The following is a 21,568-nucleotide window of genomic DNA, read 5'->3' as shown; positions in this document are numbered from 1 at the left end:
CTGGGGTGTAAACTATAGGAGCCCGCTAATGAGCTGGATGATTGAATACTGGACTCTAAATGAGGCATGGCTGGCTAATGAAGGCAACACTTTATGTCTGTCATATATGTGTCTGTCTACATAATGTGTGGGTGTGGTCGTCCTCTTAATACTCCTCCTATACTCTTAAAAGATGCCAAGGTTTACTAAGTAGAAGGTGAAAAGTTGCTGGATGACTTGGTGTGTGAATCAGATTTGGTGAATATGATTGTACATGGCTGCAACATGAATTTTATCTGATAAAAAAACATCCCAAATAAAATTGGGTTTAATTGACTCGGCAGAAAAACAGCCCTCATGTCCTTTCTTCTCAGGGATGTATATACCTTGCTAGGATTATTAATTTCAGTAGAGTAATAAATTCAATACATACTGATGAATGAGCAAAAGTTTGACGTGATCCACTGAGAACTACAATGATAATACTTTTTAGACTGTCAGACTGTCTGTCTTTCTCTCCCTTGCACTCAAGCAACAGAAAGTGACAGATTAAAAGCACTAGTATGGGTTCAAATAAAGTCATACATCAGATCAAGCTAGTCTCAAAGAGAGATTTCTGCTTGCCTCTGGATATGAAACTAAATTTAAACCTTATTCATCAAGCACTCCTCTCCACTTTTAGATAGATACTTTTTAACACCGTCATGTTACCCTCCTTAATACCCATTTAACTTGGATTGACCAGATTTTTGTGTAGAAATGTAAAAAGTTAAACTCTACCTTAGCAGCAAATGAAGAGCTTGGCTTCTCCAGAAGATCCCACAGCTTCATCCTCTTCTCAGAACAACATGTGGTTGTAAACTCCTCTCCCTCCCTCTCCCGCATGTTCTCGGCCTCTCTTTTCAGCTCTTCGTTCATCTGCTCTTTCTTCTGGTGATACCTGGCCTGGCAGCACGACTCCAGGTAGATTTCGTCAATACCCCAGAAATCAAGCTCCTGGCTAAATGACAGGGCACACATTTCCTCCATCATGTGCAGCTTCCCAGTGCGGTAGAAGTTGAGAATAGAGGTGAAGGCGCCAGGATGTCTGTCGAAGAAGTACTCATTGCAATCCAGGCTGTAGTCATCACAGATCTCCATGATGGAGTCGTGGGTGTTACAGTCTCTCAGTTTGCCTAGTCTGGTACGGGGCAGCCGGTCCAGAGTCCTCCAAAGGACTTCATGGAGGAGGCCGCCAACATTGAGTCTTACCCGGCGGGTGTTTGTCTTGCTGTGAATGATGTCCATGGTGTCTGGTGACTGCACGGAGCCAGATCCACATCCGGATTCGTTCATCTTCACTTTCAGATGCCTTGGACTCTTAAAGAGACTGGAAGATACAGTCTGGTGGATTAAGAAGACATGGTCCTGGAGAAGACTGCATCAGGGTCCCTGCTTGTTTCTTCCCCTAGCTGGAAACAAACAGAAAACAAAAATAATTTCTGATGGGCTGTGGAGCAGTCTGTCTGTGTCCTACAGCATGAATGTCAGGTGGTTTATCCACTCATCAGACAACAGATAGATATTTTAATCAGCTTTAAGAGGCACAGCCGCTCTTCTTGCTGACAAGGGTGGACGTGGGGGTGGGGGTGTAGGTGCTGGAGATCCCAATGATAAACTGGGCTCAACTTTGTGAGCGCTGTTTGGTGCTGAACCGCCTGTCTGTCGCTGTCCGTGGACTGTGGTGCTGAAACGCACAAGACCGGGTCAGAAACCGATCGTTTTTACTGACTCAAAGGCAGCGTTGTTTTGGATTGAAATTGTCAATATGTTGCTGGACTGTTCCCAAGAGCGTAATATCAAACAAGGCTAAATCTAACACAAGCTATATCATTTGGTAAAGAGCTCAAAGCACATTGTGTGATGAGGTGAAACTTTATTCTTCAACATTTGCATGTTAACGTCGACTTTTAAAAGAAGAAAGTTACACCACAAAATACACATATAAAACCCATAAACGTGACTTAAATTGCTACATTTTTTTGGTAATGTACTTGTGTGTAATGCAACTAAAAGTCATTTTACCTAAATGTACCCGCATAGCATTCAGAAAACGGACTATTGTGATGAAGGCACGCTTTGCCAAGTAGAGACAGGACAAAAAGATCAAAGTGTAACCAAGTGGGCTAAAAATAGATCCAAAACATCAAGAAGGGAATTAATCTGATACATACGTGTCTCCCGCAGATCCCAGTGTGTCTCATGAACATCCAGCAGCAACATTTCAGGAGTAATCTCAGAATAAAAACTTGTGTTTCCCGTCCAGATCTTCGGCTCTCTCTTTAGAGCTGATGGAGGCATCACGAGCCACGTAACGGCATGTTGGAAAATACACTTGTTTTAAGCAGACACCACCATGTCCAAGCTGTCCTGTCTGCTCCTAATACAGGTGTAAATATCAACAAGTAAACACTGGAGAGTATCCGGGGATGCTCTCAGTCCCTCTCCTCTTCCTCCTGCTCTCGGTGTGTGAGAGTGAACGTGCTGTTGGCTGCTGGCCGACGCCTGTGACTGTGATGGGATCCTGCAGGGGCTGACTTCACTCTGCTCCTCCAGCGGCTGCAGCCTGTGAGAGTTTAACCCTGTCAGAGCCACAGCGCGGTGTGTCTACACACTGTGCTTTGTGTAGGAAACAAACATACAGGTACCATAGGACCATGGCTATGACTAAAAATCTGTAATCATGGTCAAACTGTGTCTACATTTAGTGAGGTCACAAACATGCCCTTGTGAACTGCCAACTTTATACATCACAGAAATTGTGCGAAGACTCGTGTGATCTATTCTTTTCAAAAATGGTTGCTAGTATTTTTTTTTCCATACTGGAGCATGGTGAAAGTAAAATATCCGATCCATGTTTGTAGCTCTGAAAATAATAATACAGCCCAAAGCTTATTGATCTTTTATAAATCTACAAATAAATAACAGTTTTTTTAAAAATGTTTTAAACATACTTCAACAGAAGCAAACAAGCGGTTGTCCCTTAACAAATCCAAGCTGTACCTTACGATCTGTGGTCTATAGTACATGTCCTTCCGCCCGCAAGTAATCAGTCGCTTTCCACACCGACATCTAAATCTAAACTTTCCACTCAGTGTTGCTCTGCAAACAGCGGGCATGCGTGAGTGTGACAGATATGTGGCCGCCTCTGTTTACAGAACAGACAGTCCCCTTCTTGTTGTACTGCTCCTTTGCACCTCTAGCTTGAACATCATACATTTCGTCTTCTTGTACTTGTACTCTGGACAATGACAATAAAGTTGAAACTTATTTAATCTTATACTGGTACTTTGTATAAAACAATAGAAAGAGGAGTCACAATTTTACAGCTCCTGGAATAACACTATGAGAACATTCAGACCCCTTTTAATGCCTCATTACACATACACATAAACATACATAAGGTGGGCCGCAACATCAACTAATGTGGCTGTAATCAACTTGAACAAAAGATTTTAAACAATAATTTAAAGACATGCGACAACAGATTATAAACAATTTATCCATATTTATTGATAAATAACACAATATGTATATACTGTAGAATATAAATATAGAATACAAAAGTACAAATGGCATATTGACACTATAAACAATGTACATGTGTTGAAATGTTAAACATATTTTCTGCTTCTTTTTCAGTTCAAGTTGGTATTTCTGGGTTTATATCTGACAAGCAGGTCCTGCTCTGGTTGTAACATCCCAAATCCATAACGACTCGCATTTACTTCGGGCATTGGAGCGAGTGGGTCGCACAGCTCCAAATCATAGTTAGTCAGCACCATGTAAACAAACCTGTAAACAGACAGATGGAATAAAAAATTCAAGCGGCAACTAAAGGTAAACAAAATCTTCTGATGTGACACTACTGAGGTATGAACAAGTTTATAAAGAGTTTTGGTGCACTAATTCAAGGACACTCACTGTCTGATGGTATTGATGGCAAACTGCTTTCCCACACAGCCATTGGCCCCTGCGCCCCATGGCATGGTGTAATATTTCAGCCGCCTGCCTGCTTTATAAAAATCCCTCTTTACTGATCCATCGGCATTCAGGAAGCGATCATACTTGTATTTCTGGTGAGGAAACATTAGATTGAAGAAATGAGAATGGATACTTATATAGGGAAGAAAAAAAAAACTTGATCATATTGTTTGTATGTTTCATGTATGGTGTATGTTTGTGATTCCCACGCTTATTAGCTGTGTTTCTGTTGCTGTGCTCAACTAATCCCTCACTGCTCTGGGTTTGATCTCTCACCGGATACCACAGGGTCAGCTTTGTGTAGGCGTTCATTTCACCTCTTTATAAAACAGTCTAACTACATCCTAGTCTGCATAAAGAGAGATTATGGGGAAAAAAGAGCTGTTACTTTAACAGGACAGGAAAACCAACCTGTGGTTCATGGTAAATCTCAGGGTCCATTTGAGGGCTGCTGAAGGGAAACAAACACACACGGTCTCCTTTCCTCAACACATACTCCTGGCCATCAGCCATGTGGAGAGTTTTCTCCTGCACTACCTCTCTGGTGATAAAGGGGGCAGCAGTGAGCCTGAGTGTCTCTTCCAAGGCACTGTCTATTAAGAGGCAGAAAGAAGAGGTGTTAAGAACAGGAAGAACTAACCAAAGTTTGCTTTAAAAGTTTGTGTTTTTTTCTTTTGTTGCTTCTGATGAGATGCATTCATTAACGAAAACTTTATTCATTTCTTAGGCTGTGGCTAAGTTGTTCCAAGTTGAAGGTTTTGTGCACAAGGATATACATATATCTTTATATATCTTTTCATATATTTAATTCTGAAGACAAAATGTTTTGAGTTGTATAGAACAAAAGAAATAACAAAAGACTTTTCTTGCTTCACAATAGGAACAACCTTTTTTTTTACAATGTCTCTCTGTTTACACTTGATTTGAGTACTTACCAAACACAGGAGTGTCCACAGGTGTGTCCAGCAAAGAGGTGTCTAAGGTCTCCATCTCCATTCTCACTGCTCTTAGAGATTCAGGGTTTGTCAACAAGTAGCCCAACAACCAAAAAGCAGCAGGACCAACATTACCCTGGAAACAAACAGAGGCACACATTAAGACAAAGATAAGATTGTACACCCTGGTGTTGCATAGAGACAGCACAGACAGTTATGTAGAAGGAGTCAATAACACACATAGAGGTCACCTATAGTTTTTGTTAGAGTTGCAACAAAGCTTGAATGTCAGCTACAGTTTTAAAAACAGGGCTTACGAATCTTTCTGCTGTCCAGATTAAAAAGGATGGCTTCCTTTCATGTGTCTGAGATGTGTGGAGTCATGCTCTGGATAGTGTCGCTTCTGGCAAAGCACTGCGCGTTACTAGTTTACTTAAAAAGGAAAGCCTTTAGGAACCTGAGGTCCCCTGCCATCTGCCTGCATCCAAGGGCAGGAGAAAAACTACAGAGCTGTCTGACAAGAATAAACATTAAAAAGTGAGCAGTAAATAGATAACCACAGAAATCTGCCCTTTGGGTTACTGTAAATACATTACCCAGACAAAATAATGTTTACTTTATAACACATACTGTATACAGTGGAGATGAAGAACGTGTGAACATGTGTATTCATACAGAAAGCTCCAAAAGAAGTTGACACTATCTGCACTTCTGGACCTGCATTCACAAAGAGTTGCTCCAAGTGACACAATTCAAAGAAAATTCTTAGAATCAGGACATTTTCTAAGAATTTGCCCTCAAAGTTAGGACTAGGTCCTTGTTAAGATGAAAGTTATGAAAGTCAAGTGTCTTAGCCCTTAACGAGCTCCTATGGTGTCAAACTGTTAGGAGCAGTGAGGAGGACTTCTAACAGGCTTACAAGTTTTTCAAGCTGAGGAGAAGAAATGTGTATGAAGCACTACAGGAAGAGTATTTTTGACTCATAGTTGGGCAGAACAGACAATCATTTGTGCAGACTTTTCAATCCATCTTTTAATTCTTCCAGGGTAAAGAGAGACATGTGGTCAGCTCTTCACGTATCCGATCACTAATCAAGACTACCTGCTGATGTAACGGCATCAGCATGCGAAGAAGCTGCTACATAAATTGACGTGTGATTTTCAAACGTCTTGTAAATAGTTTTAAAATACACCTTATAAATGATCACACAGATGCTAATTTCATTGTGTTCATAATCACTTAATATCTGACTAGATTCTATGACTGACTTTTTAAATCCATGTGTTTTTGATTAACCAATCACAGCGTGTCATACCTAGCAACAGGGTCAACCATGCCTCTGTCCATTCCTTGCTCAGAGTTGCTCTCAGAATTTTCTGAAATCACTCTTAAGCTAAGGAGGATTTTTTTAAGCGAAGTTAAGAGCTTTCTGAGAGGATTCTCACATTGTTTGTGAATACGGACCCTGGTAGTTTAATCAGAGACTTGAGTGTAAAAAAAATACATTAATATATTACTGAATGTTTGAACTTAATTGAACTGCATTGTCTTTCATTACAAAACCGTTTTTCATTGCTGCACCAACAAATCCTTTGTTGTGCAAGTACGTCTTGCAAATACAATTTCTGACGCTGAAGTTGGGATGAAAAGTGTGACTCAGAGACCGCTGAAAAGTTATGACTAAAACCTGGAAAACAAATGTAAATAAACCGTTGTGACAAATGTGATGAAAGTATGAGTAAGCAGTCTGCAGCGTTAAGTTGGTGATGAAGTAAACATCCGATCAACTCATTTGATGCCATAAACCCCACAAACAGGGCATTCAGCAAAAGTGTATGCGACCAAATCAAATCCAGTTAGATGTGAATAAGAGGCCAAAACCAGGTCAATCAAATTAAATCAATGACCTACTTGGGTGTTTTACAATTGTCGGTACAATAATATTTAAAACATTATTTTTACATGGTAATAGATGTGGCTACGTGCACACTCATCCAGGACCAGAAGTACAACAACACTATTTAGTTGGCTTTAGATTGTTATGAAGATATTTTGTATAACAAGTCTCAAATGTTCACTCCTAATGAATTACCAAATGACCTGAAACTTAATGAGCTGGTCTCATACAATGTGTTTAAGGTGCATACAATGATTCAGAACCATGCACATCTGACTGTAGATGTTCTGTCTAATCTATTTAGGATTCTGGTTTTGATGTTGACACGTTTGCTGGAGGAATTAGTTATGTCATATCTTTCTGTTCATTGTTTAAAATACTTTGCTGAGTGTACTGCTGTTTATGTTAAGTCTTGAAAAGAGATATTTTTTAACCTCAGCAAGTAGTTCCTGATTAAGTAAAGGTGGAATAAAACAAAATTAATAAAAAACATGTGTTAAGACAAATATCTTTTAGGAGAATCACCTTCCACTGTGTGTCATAGTGTCAAATAATAATAATGTCAGAATTTAGAATGTTAAAGCCCCTTCATGTCCCTAAAACAGTCTCTCTCACTCTCTCCAAATCAGAGTATCCACTGTGGAAGGAGAGGAGAACAGTGCCCTCGTGTGCCAGATAGGAGTACTGCTGCTACGGACCCTCTACAGCTCCATCTCAGAATTGACGACGTGATGGACAGAAACAACTCACAGAGTTCATCCGACTGAGCAGACAAACTTGCCTAATCTCTTGAGGTGATCAACAACTGAAACCCTTGCTTTGCAGAGACCTCTGACTCACCTGTGTGGCCCAGAGTTGCATCAGTACTGCTCTCATCTGCGTCTCCTCGTCAGCCCCCTCCTCCTGCAGCATTCCCCTGTAGGACTGTAGCCAGGGGCTCGACCCTGACACTTCAGTCAGACCTGCTGGAGATAGAAGCTCCCACAGTCGCTGCCTCACACTCTTAGCAGTCCTCTTCTCCTCTGTCACACAGATAAACATCAAAAATGTGAGTGAGAGAACATAAACAAACAAAGAGATGGGAGAGGAATATTATCTTAGGTATGGCAGACATAATCTAGGTACACGATAATATTTCAATTGGCCCTCTTGTCAGTTTGTTGTGGGCGGAACAGATGGATTCATAAACACTGAAATATCAAACAAGGCCTGAGGGGAAAAAACTTGCGTCAACTTAGTGAGCGAGATGTGAAAGTTAGATCACAGTCTGTAAATCTACAAAACACTAAAAGACTTCTAGACACTATGTAAGAACCTGAGTAAGTGAAAATCGCCATGGCAACCAGAAAACAAATCTGAGGAGGAGGATGATGTCACAGCATGTTACCCGAGAGAGGACACGTTACACACTGACATGATTAATTGTTTGTAATGCAGCACACAATTATAACAACAAAAATTTTGATTAGAATAAATACATCTTACTTTTTTCTTAATTCTAAAAACAACACTCGATCTGGACAGAGACTTTTAAATAACATATTTATGTTTTAATTTTTTTTCTCCAAAATATTAAAAACAAAACGCTCCATGTTAAGCAAAAACAGGACAATCCTATTTTCAGTGTCTTTACCTGGTGTGAGCATGCCTCTTGCCAGTTTAGTTAACAGGCCATCAAACTTCTTATACGCGTCATAGACATGTGAGGGATCAGTGCTGTTGTTGTTCTGCTCTCCTCCGAACAGCGTCAGGTACCCAGCCCTGCACACAACACAGAGAAATAAAGTGTGAGAACGTGTGACAACGCGGGACTCTCTGGTTCATAAACAATGGTTGGCATTTTTTCATAGATTCTTGGATAAGCAACCCACACAAAGTTCTTTCTTCACACACCAATGACCTTCTTTGAAGTGGTATTTTTCCACTGGCCTAGCTCTGCCATAATCCAATATCAACAGCTAAATTGAGATAAAAAATCCACTCTACCAAAATGTTGAACCTGGAAAAGTCACCTCAAACATTTTAGTCAAAACAGTGCAGTCATCCTCAGTTTGTTTCTCGTGTTTACAACCAGAATACCTTTGGTATTGGCTGGTCTGTAAACTGTTTAGCTGAACACTTTAGACACCCACGCTCGCTACGTTTGACATAGTTTAAAGTGAGGTTAAGAAAGGGTGGGCTCTCTTACTTGAAAAGTAGGCTGTAAGAGAAGTCGAACAGTCCCTCCTCTTTCCAGTCTTTCTGGTTCTGAGGCATCTTGGCTTTCAGCATGGCCTGCAGGTTTCCACTCATGGTGATGTGCATGGCAGTCAAATTCATTCCATGAAAGTGCCTGTAGAAACAGAGGGAAAAAACGGTTAACTGCTTTAGAATAAAAAAAATAATCATGTCATGGTTGATGATATCGTGAAAACAGTTACCTGTTGACTTTGCACCATCAAGAGATTAATCTATTTATCTATGTGGAAAGGATTTCCCTAAGCGGACAACCAATAAATAAACTAACTAACTAACTAACATTTTTTCGAAGTGGTCACTTTGATTTTGTATTATCAAACTTGGGTAAAGAGATTAAGATCAAAGATTCATTTGTGAGTTTTCCTTCCACTGTTTTCTTCACTGTCTTACTGTATCTCAGTAAATACACAAATCAAAACTGTGAGGATGAAGGCTGAGCAATAACAAAACAAGAAGTCCTAAAAATAGATTTCCAAACATGGGAGCGGTGTTTTACAAAAATAACCTATGCACGGGACTTCAGTCGGTGGATTCCACAGCTGAAATGAAAATGAAAATATGCAGAACAAGCTTTTAGTTTGAAGTTGAGAGTGATTAAGACATACTTTTTCATCATCGCTTTTTCTTTAGCAGGCTGGTGGTGCGGCAGCTGCAGGTTGAAGATCCTCTTCATGAGCACCTGAGCATAGCGGCTAAAGTCCAGAGAGTGAGAGTCGTTGATGACTGCGTCATATGAGTGAGGATCCAGAAGCACTGTCACATAATGACCAGCTGCACGCACCTTAAGATCATAGAAGAAGTCTATGAGACAGGTTTAACTCAGAGAATACAAATTCAAGATCACATTTATTTAAACAATTCACTGGTGTAGATCCAGTGGATATACCTCTTGTGTTTATTCTGAATGAAGGACAATCACAGTTTCCCAATAAATGTTGTTTTACAGTGTATTGACCATGCTGTTACATTAACACTGACTTAGATCTCATTGAGAGGGGCAGACGTGCACCAAGTTCATTGCTTAAGATTTTTTTTTTTTGATCAATCAGAAAACTTTACAAGTCTTATTTAAATGTACAGCTCTTTAAAGCAGCACAGCTCTGTATCCCTTTGTAACACATTTGCATCACAACTGACCTTCAACTTCAGGCCTTCAGGTTTGGGAAAATCAGTTGACCAAACAATACCCCTTAAAGGCTTATAAACTGGCTGTTTAAGAGCGTTTCTATGAAATCATACTCTTCTTCTTCAGTAAAAGGAGTTAGCTCCACAAGCATAGATTTGTAAATGTGCACATTTCTGTTTTGTAACACACTCTAAATTGTCATAAAAGCTATATTTCTAGGCTTATAAGAAAAAAAAGACCTTACAAATGTAAGAATAATTCACATTTCAGTGTGGACACAGGATAATGTGAATTCTACTCACTGTAAAAATGTCGCCATGTTTCTGCTTCATTCGGGTCAAGAACTTTGCAGCATCTTTCCCAAATTCTAGTGCATGGCCTAACCATGGGATCACTCCTTTGTCCAGGGGTGGATCATTCTTGGACCTTAAAAAATTTAACATCTTGTCATTTGATGAACAACATCCTACTAAGAACGAAACATAAACTCTTGTTTGGTGTAGTCTATTAGAAATGACTATTTATTTATTATAGTTAAAGAGGTAAAGGTCACTGTAATAATAACAGGGATTACTTGAACAATGACCATGACATCACAGATACATCACCTGGCTATTATATTACAGTAGTCTCAGAAGAAAACAAAAACAGTGATAGGCCTATGTAAGATAATCTATAATGGCTCTAAATTTAGTACTGCAGTAATAGTCTCACTACATTCCTTAAGTGGGAACAACCCGCTTCACATATGTGGCGGGTCCTTCGGATCATTATTACCACGTTGTTAATTTTATCTGTAAACACCTTCAAAGTTTAGCATAGGATGGCTCCAAATAAAACATGAATTAAAATAGCTGCACGAAAACATTCACAGTTATAGACATTTTTTTAAAGCACCTTAACAGTCAAAACCAGTGTCTGCACTGCCTTAAGGGTTTGAAATACAGGACGTGAGAAAGCGCTTACCTCGTTCTGTGCGTGAGAATGAAATACAGCAGCACCGCTTGGAAAAGCAGAAAAATTGTCCAGATCATCTTGTGTGTTTACTTCCTCGCTTCGCAGTCTGTGGAGTCCCCTCGGCACCCGCGTGGGCTTTTATTAACGCTCTCACCCACGCTACGTCATCGCTCTCCAGTCATGACATCTTCTCAGTGCTCATTGATAAAACTTCCATTGACTCGTTTACACTCACTGACGTCATGCCTAACCTGCAACCCAGTGACTTTTAACCAGACGTGGAGACGGGTTTATTTTGATTCTGAACTCCTCGTATGATGCAGGTTCATTTTTCCAGATAAAACAGCATTTAATGGCCTCAGTTGTCATCTGCTTATAATCATCATAACAGTCAAAACACTGATTTGAGGCAGAATCTACTTATTACGCAGGGGTTTCCTGTCCCGCTAATCGCTTTGCATGTTGCGGCAGGACCTGTTTAATAATCCTACAATATTGTTTCTAGTTTGGAAAAGTACGTTAGGAGAGTTGGGTAAACTATTACTAGACTAAAGGGTAAAGGGAATTTTAATCCAACATGCAAATACGCACGCACACCTCAATCTGTCGTCACTTATTAGTCACTCACGCGCGCGCACACACAGACACTTCCCTTTTGCACTCATCAGCTGATGCAGTAGATTTATGTGTCTCCACCTATTGTGCGCTCAGTTCAACACGTAAATCATGGGGGAATTAAGGATCTTAGATGGACATATAGGAAAGGAGAGAAAGACTAAAACCATTTTCTGCTACAACTTGTTATTCCCTTTTGTGTAGGTGTGGTACCGACAAAAAAAGACTCACACTGAAAGGCTCCTGGACAAAAGTAACATGAAAAGAAATCAAATGAAATGAAATTTGAATATTTATTGACATGAACAAAAAGCAATGTGTGCTTCATGTAAAGTGGAAACATTGGGTCCTGTCTGAAGTGTGCAGTGAAACATCTCCCTGGAGGTTTCACAGCAACAATGAGATAAATGAGCTGCCTCAGTCAGAGTGAGAGAGGGCTTCTAAATGACTTCAGAATTTAAAAAAAAAAGAAGAAGCTTGCCCTCTCAAGTTAGCCATTTCTTCAGTTAAACTAAACAAGAAATACAGAAATGAAACTCGGCTTGGCATGTTTGACCGGCATAATCTGAATTATGAAATTAAATCAGTGAAAATATAAATACTGCAAATCAAACATTTCCTGAAAGACACATTTCAGAACTTAAATGCAGGATGTAAATTAAGATAGCTCCTTGACATCCTTCTCATCCCCCTGCGTGTTAGCCGTTGCTCGTGATTCATAGATGTCCTCCGGAGTTTGACCAAACACAGCCGCGGTCCTCTTAAGAAGGTAGACTCCAGCATGTAAACCTCCAACATTGACCCAAACAGTGTGCAGCTTCCTCCACAGTCCTCCCATCCTGGAAATAGCCTGGGGACAACATAAATCTTGTAAGGTCACACCAACAAATGAGACATTTGTTTTGTGTCCAACATGATCTCTGCTTAGACAAATACAGCTGTTTAAAGTCTTCTTCTAAGACATCGTGGGTTGATAACTTAAACTGATTATGCAGGATGAGTTCATCCTGGCTCAAGCTTCTAAGCAGAAGGACCTTATTTAGATATTTAGTTTGGATTAAAAAAAACAAATGAACAAAAGTGTATTTTTACATTTCACCACAAAGCACAACTGTAATCTGTAGTCAGTTTGTCCATAATGGGAATGCCAGATATTAACAAAATAAATCTGTCACTGTCTGAAACTGCTGACTCATGGCTCTGTCCGCGGTTCAAATTGACAAAGCAGGAACTATTGAAAGGTTTCCTTGATGATAAATCAACTGCAGAATCTCACACTTGTGAAACATTTGGCAGGAAATGAATACGATACAAAATAAAAAGACGCGAAAAGTTTCCAGTGGTTTACTGTTTGATACTTCTGTATGTTCAGGTATCAGGTCACCTTAAGTCTTTTTCCAGTTGAAACCATCAGTGTACAAAGAACAGCATGCTCACGCCAACTTAGCCAATACGTACCCAAGACCACAGTGCTCCAGGAACCAGACAAGATCGCAACATTTAGGGTTCGAGACAGAGTCAAGACCAAGACCAAGAATAAACCAAAACACCTATGACACTGTAACAGTGTGGCAGTAACCTGGGGATAAAAATCTAATTTTTAATGAATTCAATTTATTTGTTCTTAAAGAAAGAATGTCTAACCACAGTAATGAAGAGGAAAAATAGCCTCTCAGTGGTGGTTTGATCTAAAATCTGTAGTCCATCCAGTCTGAGACAAGGCCGTGTAAAAATTCTTTAGATTCCAAGAGGACATCTTCAAAAAGTGGTCTAGAAATGTTGCAACACGCTAAACTGCTTCCTACTTTATTAACAACTGTACGGTATTAATCAAATGAAATCAGTTCTGTTTGGAACAGTCACATTAAAGAAGAGATAGCACGTCTAATGACTCAAAAAGGATGAATCAACCTTCGGTGAACAAAAGATTCCCCCAAAAGAAGCAGTTGTTAAAAACCACTCATCGTTTGAAAAATCCTTCACGAGGGCTAGACATTTAAAAAATAAACCACTATGCTGGTACAAGCAGCCTTTAAGCATTGCTTTTATCATGGAAGTTAACCTCACACTCGCCACCACATTAAAATGCCATCACACCACATTAAAACTGTTCGTCTTATATCAGGCAGGTCCCCTACTGATATGTTTACTGCACATGCTCACATGATGATGAAACTCGATCGTGTATTCTTTATGCACTATTGAGTTTAATCTGAACACGCCTCTCTCTTCAACTCGCTGGTGTGAAAAAGGCACCGCCATTGCTTGTAAAAGGGTGGAGATGATAACCTCAACCGTTGTTGTTAGGTGGAACACGGTGACTACTCTGTATTGTCCTAAGAGAAAAGTGCTCTTACTCCACGCCTGTAGTAGCATCAGGGGATGAAGGCGCACAGCCTTTTCACACCTCAGTCTTCATTCATACTTCCTTGTAAAATAACAGATCATTGTTACTATATTGGAATACATACTGTAGAAAAGGTTGCATTGATTATACATTAGTTATCATCAACAGTTTGTGAGGATATCATCATGTTGATCCAGAATGAGGCAACCGGTTTACAACCTGAAAAACTAAACTCCTTTTCGTTTCTTTGTTGTCAGCACATGAAGGTGATTAGTTTATGTTGGCCCGTTTTCAAGTGGCAACTGAATGCTGCCTAATGAGAATAAAGGCTGGCAGAGAAGGTGGGTGTGGCATTCCTAACAGGTTGTGCGTTGTATGCAAAGGCTGTTAACGCACGTTTAAAACCAGATTCACATTTGGATTAAGTGAACGTGTCAGAAGGAACACGGAGACTTGACTTACTATGTGCTTCATCAGAACTTCTAACGTTACAGCGTCTAAGGTTACTGGGAAACGTATTCTTGCGGAAATTCCTGTGATCGGCGTGGGCATTAGGTTACCTTGGAAAAACATTTCTTGTCCTGCGTCAACAACACCGCCTTCCCCGTGCCTGGCCTGCACACACGGGCCATTTCTCGAAGACAGGACGGGTAGAGGTCCCAGTTCTTCTTCCTAGAGCCCATTCTTCAAGAAAACAGAGGAGGGAGTTTAACCTATGATCGCTGAGAAAACACCGTCAAGATAAATGTACTGGTTATGACTTAGTATATCAGTATTTCACATGTTGAACATTCTGTTAAATCAACCAAATAATGAAGCCCACTATTGTTATGGTACCTCTTCCCAAAGGGCATGTCAGTGATGATTATGTCAACAGAGCTGGTCCTCATGGGTAAGTTGCACAGATCCCACCGCACAGTGTCAATGGGCAAACCAGACGGACTGCATGAAAGCATCAGAAAAAAAAAAAAGATTTCAAGTTACATTTGAAATTAAGACTATGAACTAGTGAACTACAAAGTGTCCCTCTCCTTTTGTCAGACTCTCACCTTCCTTTGTCTGCTCTGCGTTTCTGAATGTGACATATGTTGTTGACTGTACGGTTCACTGCCATGTCGTAGTTGTCACCGGCAATGTAGAATGAACTGTTGAACTCAATGGCCCCCTAAATAAGAAAAAGAAAAAAACAACAATACAGAATTAAGCTGCCTTTCTGGGGTTTTTTTTTTTGTCTGTCATGTTGAAACCACCGCTGAGTAAATGTAGCGTCCTCAAAGCACTCAGTTAATCACATTGACGATGTCCAGCAGGAACACGTGTTGAGTCAGGAGATTTTCAGATAGTGAGAGGACGTTGGCGGATGTGAGCGAATGTTTGAGCCAAGCTAAGCAGGCCTTATTTAGGATAAAAGAGAAGAGAAGTTAGCTTACATTTTCTTTATCTTACAAAGAAATCAGTCCTGCTAAATGGCTGCAGTGAAACAGTAGAGAACATGTTTATATGGACTCTATGTTTACAGAGTGCTGGTGAAGTCATCGTCTGTCTGTGCTGTGTTCAGATGTGTTGTTTTTCAGTCTGGTAAATGGCATAGTTTGAAGTAGATTATGAACCAATCAAGAGGATTTTATCAATGCACACACAATGTGTTTAGTGGAAAAAAAAAAAAAAAGTTGTAGAAAAGGTAATTAAGTTACGTCTCACCTCCAGTGGTATAGCTCCAGTCCCGCACATCGGATCAAGGATTACATCTGATGCCTGAGGTTTACACAGCCTGACAACAGACAGAAGATTTAAGAGCAATGCAGCCTCATGTTCAATATCAGATGCATAAAAAGCCTGACTGCTCTGTCTCACTATGCTGCGTTGAAGTTGAACTGGGAAGTGGGAAATTCCGAGTTCCAAGTCCAAAGTGTCAACTGGAACGCCCTCTGAAGTCGAATTTACTTCTCGGAAAGTCAAAGAAAATTTAGTAACCCTAGTTAGAATCCAACATGGCTGCTTCATGCATCAACAGTATGTTAAAACTGTAACGACAGTGTTTATTGACTGCCTGCTCCTTTGTCTGATTAAATCAATCACACCAACACTATCATGTAAGTTTCTATCTGTAGATATGTTTTTGTTTTTTTTGTGGGCACAAACTATCACATAGTGTGTTGTTATTGTCTGGTATTAGCTAACAAAACAAGGGTACTCCTGGTGGTGTCCATGTTGTTTTTCTGACATGTAACTGGAACACGATCAACTCGGGAGTGACGTCAGTCCCAACTCAGACTTCCCAGTTCCGATGGTAAATGGAACTTAACACTAGACACCTGATCATTTCAAACCCCTCCCTTTAAGAAGTAGAAAGCACATTGACTCACTTCTACACCGTTTCAATTATTCATCTTGAATATATTTTCATTTTATAGAGTTCATCTATAAATAACTGCTTAAATGTATTCTATCATTTTTAAACAACTTCAGGAATATATTCCAAAAAGAGTAAGAAAAGGGTCTCTGACATCATCTCAACAACAAACACACATTGCTCAATATCTGAACAAAACTCAGCTCAGGAATTCAACGTTACTCCCAACGAGACAACATCATGAAGAGATGATGCTGTAAATAACCTCTCGATATGAAGCGCTGCATTACAAAGCTGTGATGACGTTTGACTCAGACACTTTGTGTTTGTCCGATAAGAAACAAGAGCGCTCGAAATCAGAAGATTTTTTTGGCTCAAATACTGAATGCATCGCTGAATAAACTATGACTTTCTTCCGGAAGCTCTAATTAGAGTGTGACCTGATTATAAGAACATTTGCATACTTAGTTTGGGCTGGATCAGAGTGAACTTACGTACAGGGAGTAATCCAGGCTAATCGACTCGATTATACACACCACAAACCTTTGTCTTCCTCTAATTATGCCTCACTTTACAGCAGGCTTTGAAATGGCTTCATGGCCTCTGCTGACAGTACTGTACTAAATTCATTCTTGGTGGGTTTTTTTTTCTTGTAATGCGTGAAGATAATGCATCAGAAATCTCAAAATGAAACATGAACAAACTTAGATCAAGCAGTAATACTTAAAGGGATACTTCACCTGCTGAAACATGAATGTGTACTGACATTGAGTCACATACTGGATGTAGTAGAAATGTGAAATACTTTTTGAAGTTGGGGCCTTCTTGACCGAGAAAAAGCAGAAAGTGTTTCATGGCTCATGTGGCTGATAGACAACAACTCCCAGAATGCACAGCACCGCAGGCTTCTCTCTCTGTAGCTGCGGTGCTCTACATACATTTACTACAACACATATGGATGTTTCCGCAACTGATTCCGAAATTTCTTCCAGAAGGAATTGTCATCTTGGAAATTCCTGGCAGCAAACGGACTTTATGTCTGTGTCCATTGGCAAACAGTGACAGCAGCAGTCTGACCCAAGTCCAGCCGGCCCGAGCTTCTTGTTCTCACCACTGAGCCGAGCCGCCTCGCCACCATATAGAGATAGCCAAGAACATCCAATTTAAGAACAAGACCTACAAAATCCCCTTCATCCATATCAATTTATAGTTCAAACATACTTCATCATTCTCTGTTGTTATCAGCTTTCTGCACAGAGCCTGTTAGCGTAGCTCCAAGGAACATGGCGGATGTTACGTTTTGAGTGAGGTCCAGCCCACTGATCTGTGATAGGTCTGTAGCTTCAGTAGAGATACTGTATGTAGTTTCACCTGCTAATCAAAATGAAAACAGCCTCCAGTGACGCCAAATGAGGAGTTTTATGAAAGCTGCTTTTCAGAAAAGGACAGAGGCAGAATGAGGGCAGGATGCATGGCAAAAATACTACCAGGTTTCTAATGATACAAATGGGTGAAGTATCCCTTTAATTTAACCATCAGGCTTCAGTAATTAAATTACCTACAATATTTAACAAGTTCTTCTATAGAGTCCTCACATCACACTGAACTACTGTCGATAAACTGCTGACATCACTAACAGAATCAAAGACTTGATAAATCATTTAGGGATAAAGACTTTTTGTTCGTTTGGTTTTTACAAATGGACATGTCCCGTTCATTTGTCGCGCAGTGTGAAAGTATCTGCTTCATAGAAAAATGTTATTTAAGGGAGTGTCGTATTTACTTTTCCAAAAGAAACACTGATCAGTCACTTCAGCTATTATCGACGCAGAGATCAGTGTTTCTTGGCAACACGTGCCTGGATATGTCAGAATTCAGTCATGCAGACACGTCCTCATCACCTTTCAGATGGAAAGATAGTTGGACAGTTCTGTCAGGGTGTTTTGGAAATATTTCTTTGGAAAGGATTGGTGTAAGTATACATACTTTTATTTGACACAAGTCTACAAAAAGACAGTAATATGTTGTTTATTGGCAACTGGTGGGACAGAGCTCAGCTTCTTGTAAATGTAACGCTGGTGTGTGTCCATTGTCCTCATCTATTTGACCGTCTTTTTTTCATGTGCCATTCCTTTTTAAGCGTGTGGGAGTAAACATATTTAAAATTCAAAACCTCTGTTGTTGCAGCAATGCCGTGTTTTTGTCACATAGTTTCCCCATTCCTTTGTATAATAAGTAGCTGTCTAAGGCCACCTCGCCTGTCATTACATGTATAATGTCAGGTTCAAAAGTTGAAAGCTTTTTATGGCCATCGCTGCATCCGACTAACAAGCTCACTCAGACAAAAAACAACTTTAAGTGGTAAAGTGTTTCAATAATGTAAATATTGTGAAAGCCTCAACTTGGAAGACATTTAAGAGCGAAATTGTTCTAGTGACGCGTCATCAGACTCACCGTTTCTGTATCCGCTTTTAATCTATTATATTGTTTTTAAGCTATTTATTAGGGACTTCATGACCATCAGAATTTTAATGTGTGAATGGTATATGATGTGTCTTATGTTTCTGTACTGGCGCTTTCCCTGCAACGAAGTTCCTAACGGATAAATAAAGTTTATTTGATTTGATTTTTTGATTTGAAAACAGAGTTATAGAATTACCTGAGCATGCCGTAGCACAAGGTAGAGCGCAGTGTCGTGGGTCCAAAGTGACTGATGTTCCTCCTGTGGAGACTCTCTTCTGTGAGCGCGATGCCGATCACCACCTCTTCATTGTGTATGTTCAGTAACACCTGCAGCGTTGAAACCCAGAGCGCAGTACGAGAAATGAATAATCAATGCAACCATGCACACAGGGAGCTGAAGCAATCATAAGAAAGCTAAAACAACTATTTTGATTTTGATTAATTTTATAGGTTATAGAACATAAGTTTCAGAAACCACAATTAAATATCCTCTTCAATAGTTATTGATCTCTTGTGATTGTAAATGTTCCCGGGGTTTTGGACTGTTGCTTCAAGAAAACAAATCAAGGACATCCCCTTGTGATGCTATTCAATACTTTTTGGAAGAATGTTACTCAGCCAAGGTGTTTCTCTGTGACTAACATTAAGACCTGAACATGCAGAGTTGTTTTTGGCCTGTGCAATGGAGAATCAACAACAACGCCTACCTCTATGTCAAACTTTGTCATGTCTGCTTTCCACTGGAAAAATTCTTGCACAGCCCCACCAAAGTCTCTGGCTGCCTCATTTGAGGAAAAGCTGTGCTTGTCTCCGGCCCTGTTGCAGGTCACACGAAACTTGATGACTTTGGCATGAGGTGCAGCCTCCTCGGCCTGTTGCGTGCAGCTCTCCACATCAGGTGTGCTCTCTACTTTTGTCTGGCTCTCTGCAGCAGACATTTCTTGAGGTAGCTCTTGTTGCTCAGAGTCAGGCACTCGTGCATTTGTAGCCACGCTACTGGGTTTTACTTTGGCGCCATTTCCTCCTTTTCGATAGCCTTTCTTTTTTTTAAGGGTGCGATTTAATTTCCAAACCTCCAAGGCATTAGTCCAGGGGAGTTTGGAGGCAAGCTGCATCAACTCTGTCAAAGTTTCCTCCTGTAAAAAACAAGCATTCATTACCCTTATGATGCAATTAAGATCAGCTAGATATAGAGAAGAATGTATGTTACCTTAGATCCTTTGAACTGATAATGATCATATTCCTCTACCACAACAAAAAGGTTGTCAACAGACCTCAGAAGATGGACCTACATAGGAGAGTTTAATAAAACAAGACAGAACAATTCAAAACGTCAATCACCACTGGGGTCATTTTTAAAAATATATCACCAATCATATCACATGACATATTGAGGACAAAAAGCTTGCACAGGCTCAAACTCATACCTGGAAAAGCTTGTCAGTGGTTATGGGAAAGTATATCCGGCCACGATCTTTGCTTATTCGTGTATCTACACCAATCTTCTCGTTGACCTCTTCAGCAGCAGTGTGCTCAAAGCCTGTGGGCACGGTTGCTCCAATAGTGACTGTGATGATGTCCCCAGCTGTGACATGATCCTCAGAGGAGGGAGAGCTGGATGTTTCCTCTGTGTCAGGGTCCAGAAGGTGCTCCTGGTCTACAGCACCTTCCTCTTCTGAGGACATCTTGAAAAATCGTGTGGCAGACACGCAGATGTAACTGGATGGTATTTCAGTTTTTGCCAAGCTTTATTGATAACATGTAACACATAGAAGAAAAGAAGAAAACAAGAGAGAAGGACATTCAGTCAATGAAGCTTGATTGCCATACACAGGTAGAAAGAGGTAAAAAGCAAAGAGCAAATCACCTGCTGGGTGTTATATCATGTTATTATTATGAGCCGGCGTTACTGTTAATTTATAGACAACCTTTGACAAGTAACATTATTACAGAAACTGGGACGTTTCCAGATGTTTATCTTGCTAACGTTAGCTTGAACAAGCTAAAAAAAAAAGTGGATACGAATAAAATTCAAGGCAGCGTAAGTTTTCAAACAGATTCTACATTAGCCTGCTAGTACATCACAACACGTGAGTTTTGTCATTAGCCCACCTGTAAATACTTTAAACATTCATAAAACGCTGAGTGTCAAATGAATTGAAGTCGTTAACTGAAGTCAGACACGAGGTGACGACATGCCGCTTCCGCACTGTAGCGACAAAAACAACATGACTTCCGGTAACTCCTTCAGTATACAAATTAGTTTCTTTGATCGGAGTAAATTTAAAGTTTTTGAATACAATATGTAAATGTGCTTCTTAAACCATCAGTATTTGGATCATTGGATTTTTTTTTTTTTTTAAATCCATGTTGAAACAGGACACATTATAACTTTGCTTAGTGAATACAGAGAGTTGCCATTCATTTTCAATTAGATTAGAAAGGCTAATTTATATCCTCATATCTGATTTTAAGTCTGTTTTACTTTAAAAGACAAAGTCCTTATGGGAAATCTAGTAGGAATTATGGGAAAGGGGGAAAAAAACTCGATGTCTTCGCTTCTTTTTAATAGCTACAACTTCCGGGTACATCGCCAGCAGAGGGCGCCAGAGTGTCATGTTTTCACTTGAGAATG

General features: G+C 40.0%; 3 protein-coding genes across 3 annotated transcripts in view; all 3 read right to left on the bottom strand.

Annotated features, from left to right (window-relative positions):
- LOC306822035 (potassium voltage-gated channel subfamily B member 1-like) overlaps nucleotides 1-2,517 on the bottom strand; it is a 43,737-nt gene extending 41,220 nt beyond the window's left edge. The window contains exons 1-2 of the mRNA XM_079340749.1: nucleotides 2,193-2,517; nucleotides 760-1,430 (exon numbers count right to left, since the gene is read on the bottom strand). Coding sequence (XP_079196875.1) covers nucleotides 760-1,314 — 555 coding nt within the window. The 5' untranslated portion in view covers nucleotides 1,315-1,430; nucleotides 2,193-2,517. The remainder of the gene's footprint in view (nucleotides 1-759; nucleotides 1,431-2,192) is intronic.
- A 989-nt stretch (nucleotides 2,518-3,506) lies between these two features.
- LOC306823138 (prostacyclin synthase-like) lies at nucleotides 3,507-11,252 on the bottom strand. The gene is made up of 10 exons (XM_079342511.1): nucleotides 11,165-11,252; nucleotides 10,501-10,624; nucleotides 9,678-9,853; nucleotides 9,023-9,166; nucleotides 8,468-8,595; nucleotides 7,675-7,856; nucleotides 4,938-5,073; nucleotides 4,414-4,595; nucleotides 3,943-4,094; nucleotides 3,507-3,813 (listed from the first exon to the last, which is right to left on the bottom strand). The coding sequence occupies exons 1-10, from the start codon at nucleotides 11,230-11,232 to the stop codon at nucleotides 3,657-3,659; spliced, it is 1,449 nt and encodes a 482-aa protein (XP_079198637.1). The 5' UTR covers nucleotides 11,233-11,252; the 3' UTR covers nucleotides 3,507-3,656.
- A 792-nt stretch (nucleotides 11,253-12,044) lies between these two features.
- On the bottom strand, nucleotides 12,045-20,695 carry thumpd3 (THUMP domain containing 3). Its single transcript, XM_079342044.1, has 9 exons — nucleotides 20,361-20,695; nucleotides 20,144-20,221; nucleotides 19,641-20,069; nucleotides 19,130-19,260; nucleotides 15,819-15,888; nucleotides 15,167-15,282; nucleotides 14,955-15,059; nucleotides 14,678-14,801; nucleotides 12,045-12,620 (listed from the first exon to the last, which is right to left on the bottom strand). The coding sequence occupies exons 1-9, from the start codon at nucleotides 20,616-20,618 to the stop codon at nucleotides 12,429-12,431; spliced, it is 1,503 nt and encodes a 500-aa protein (XP_079198170.1). The 5' UTR covers nucleotides 20,619-20,695; the 3' UTR covers nucleotides 12,045-12,428.
- Nucleotides 20,696-21,568: the final 873 nt, after the last annotated feature.

This window comes from Symphodus melops, assembly GCF_947650265.1.
Source record: "Symphodus melops genome assembly, chromosome: 4".
Lineage (NCBI taxonomy): Eukaryota > Metazoa > Chordata > Actinopteri > Labriformes > Labridae > Symphodus > Symphodus melops.
The sequence above is the reverse complement of the archived record's forward strand: the minus strand, read 5'-3'. Positions and strand labels throughout refer to the sequence as shown.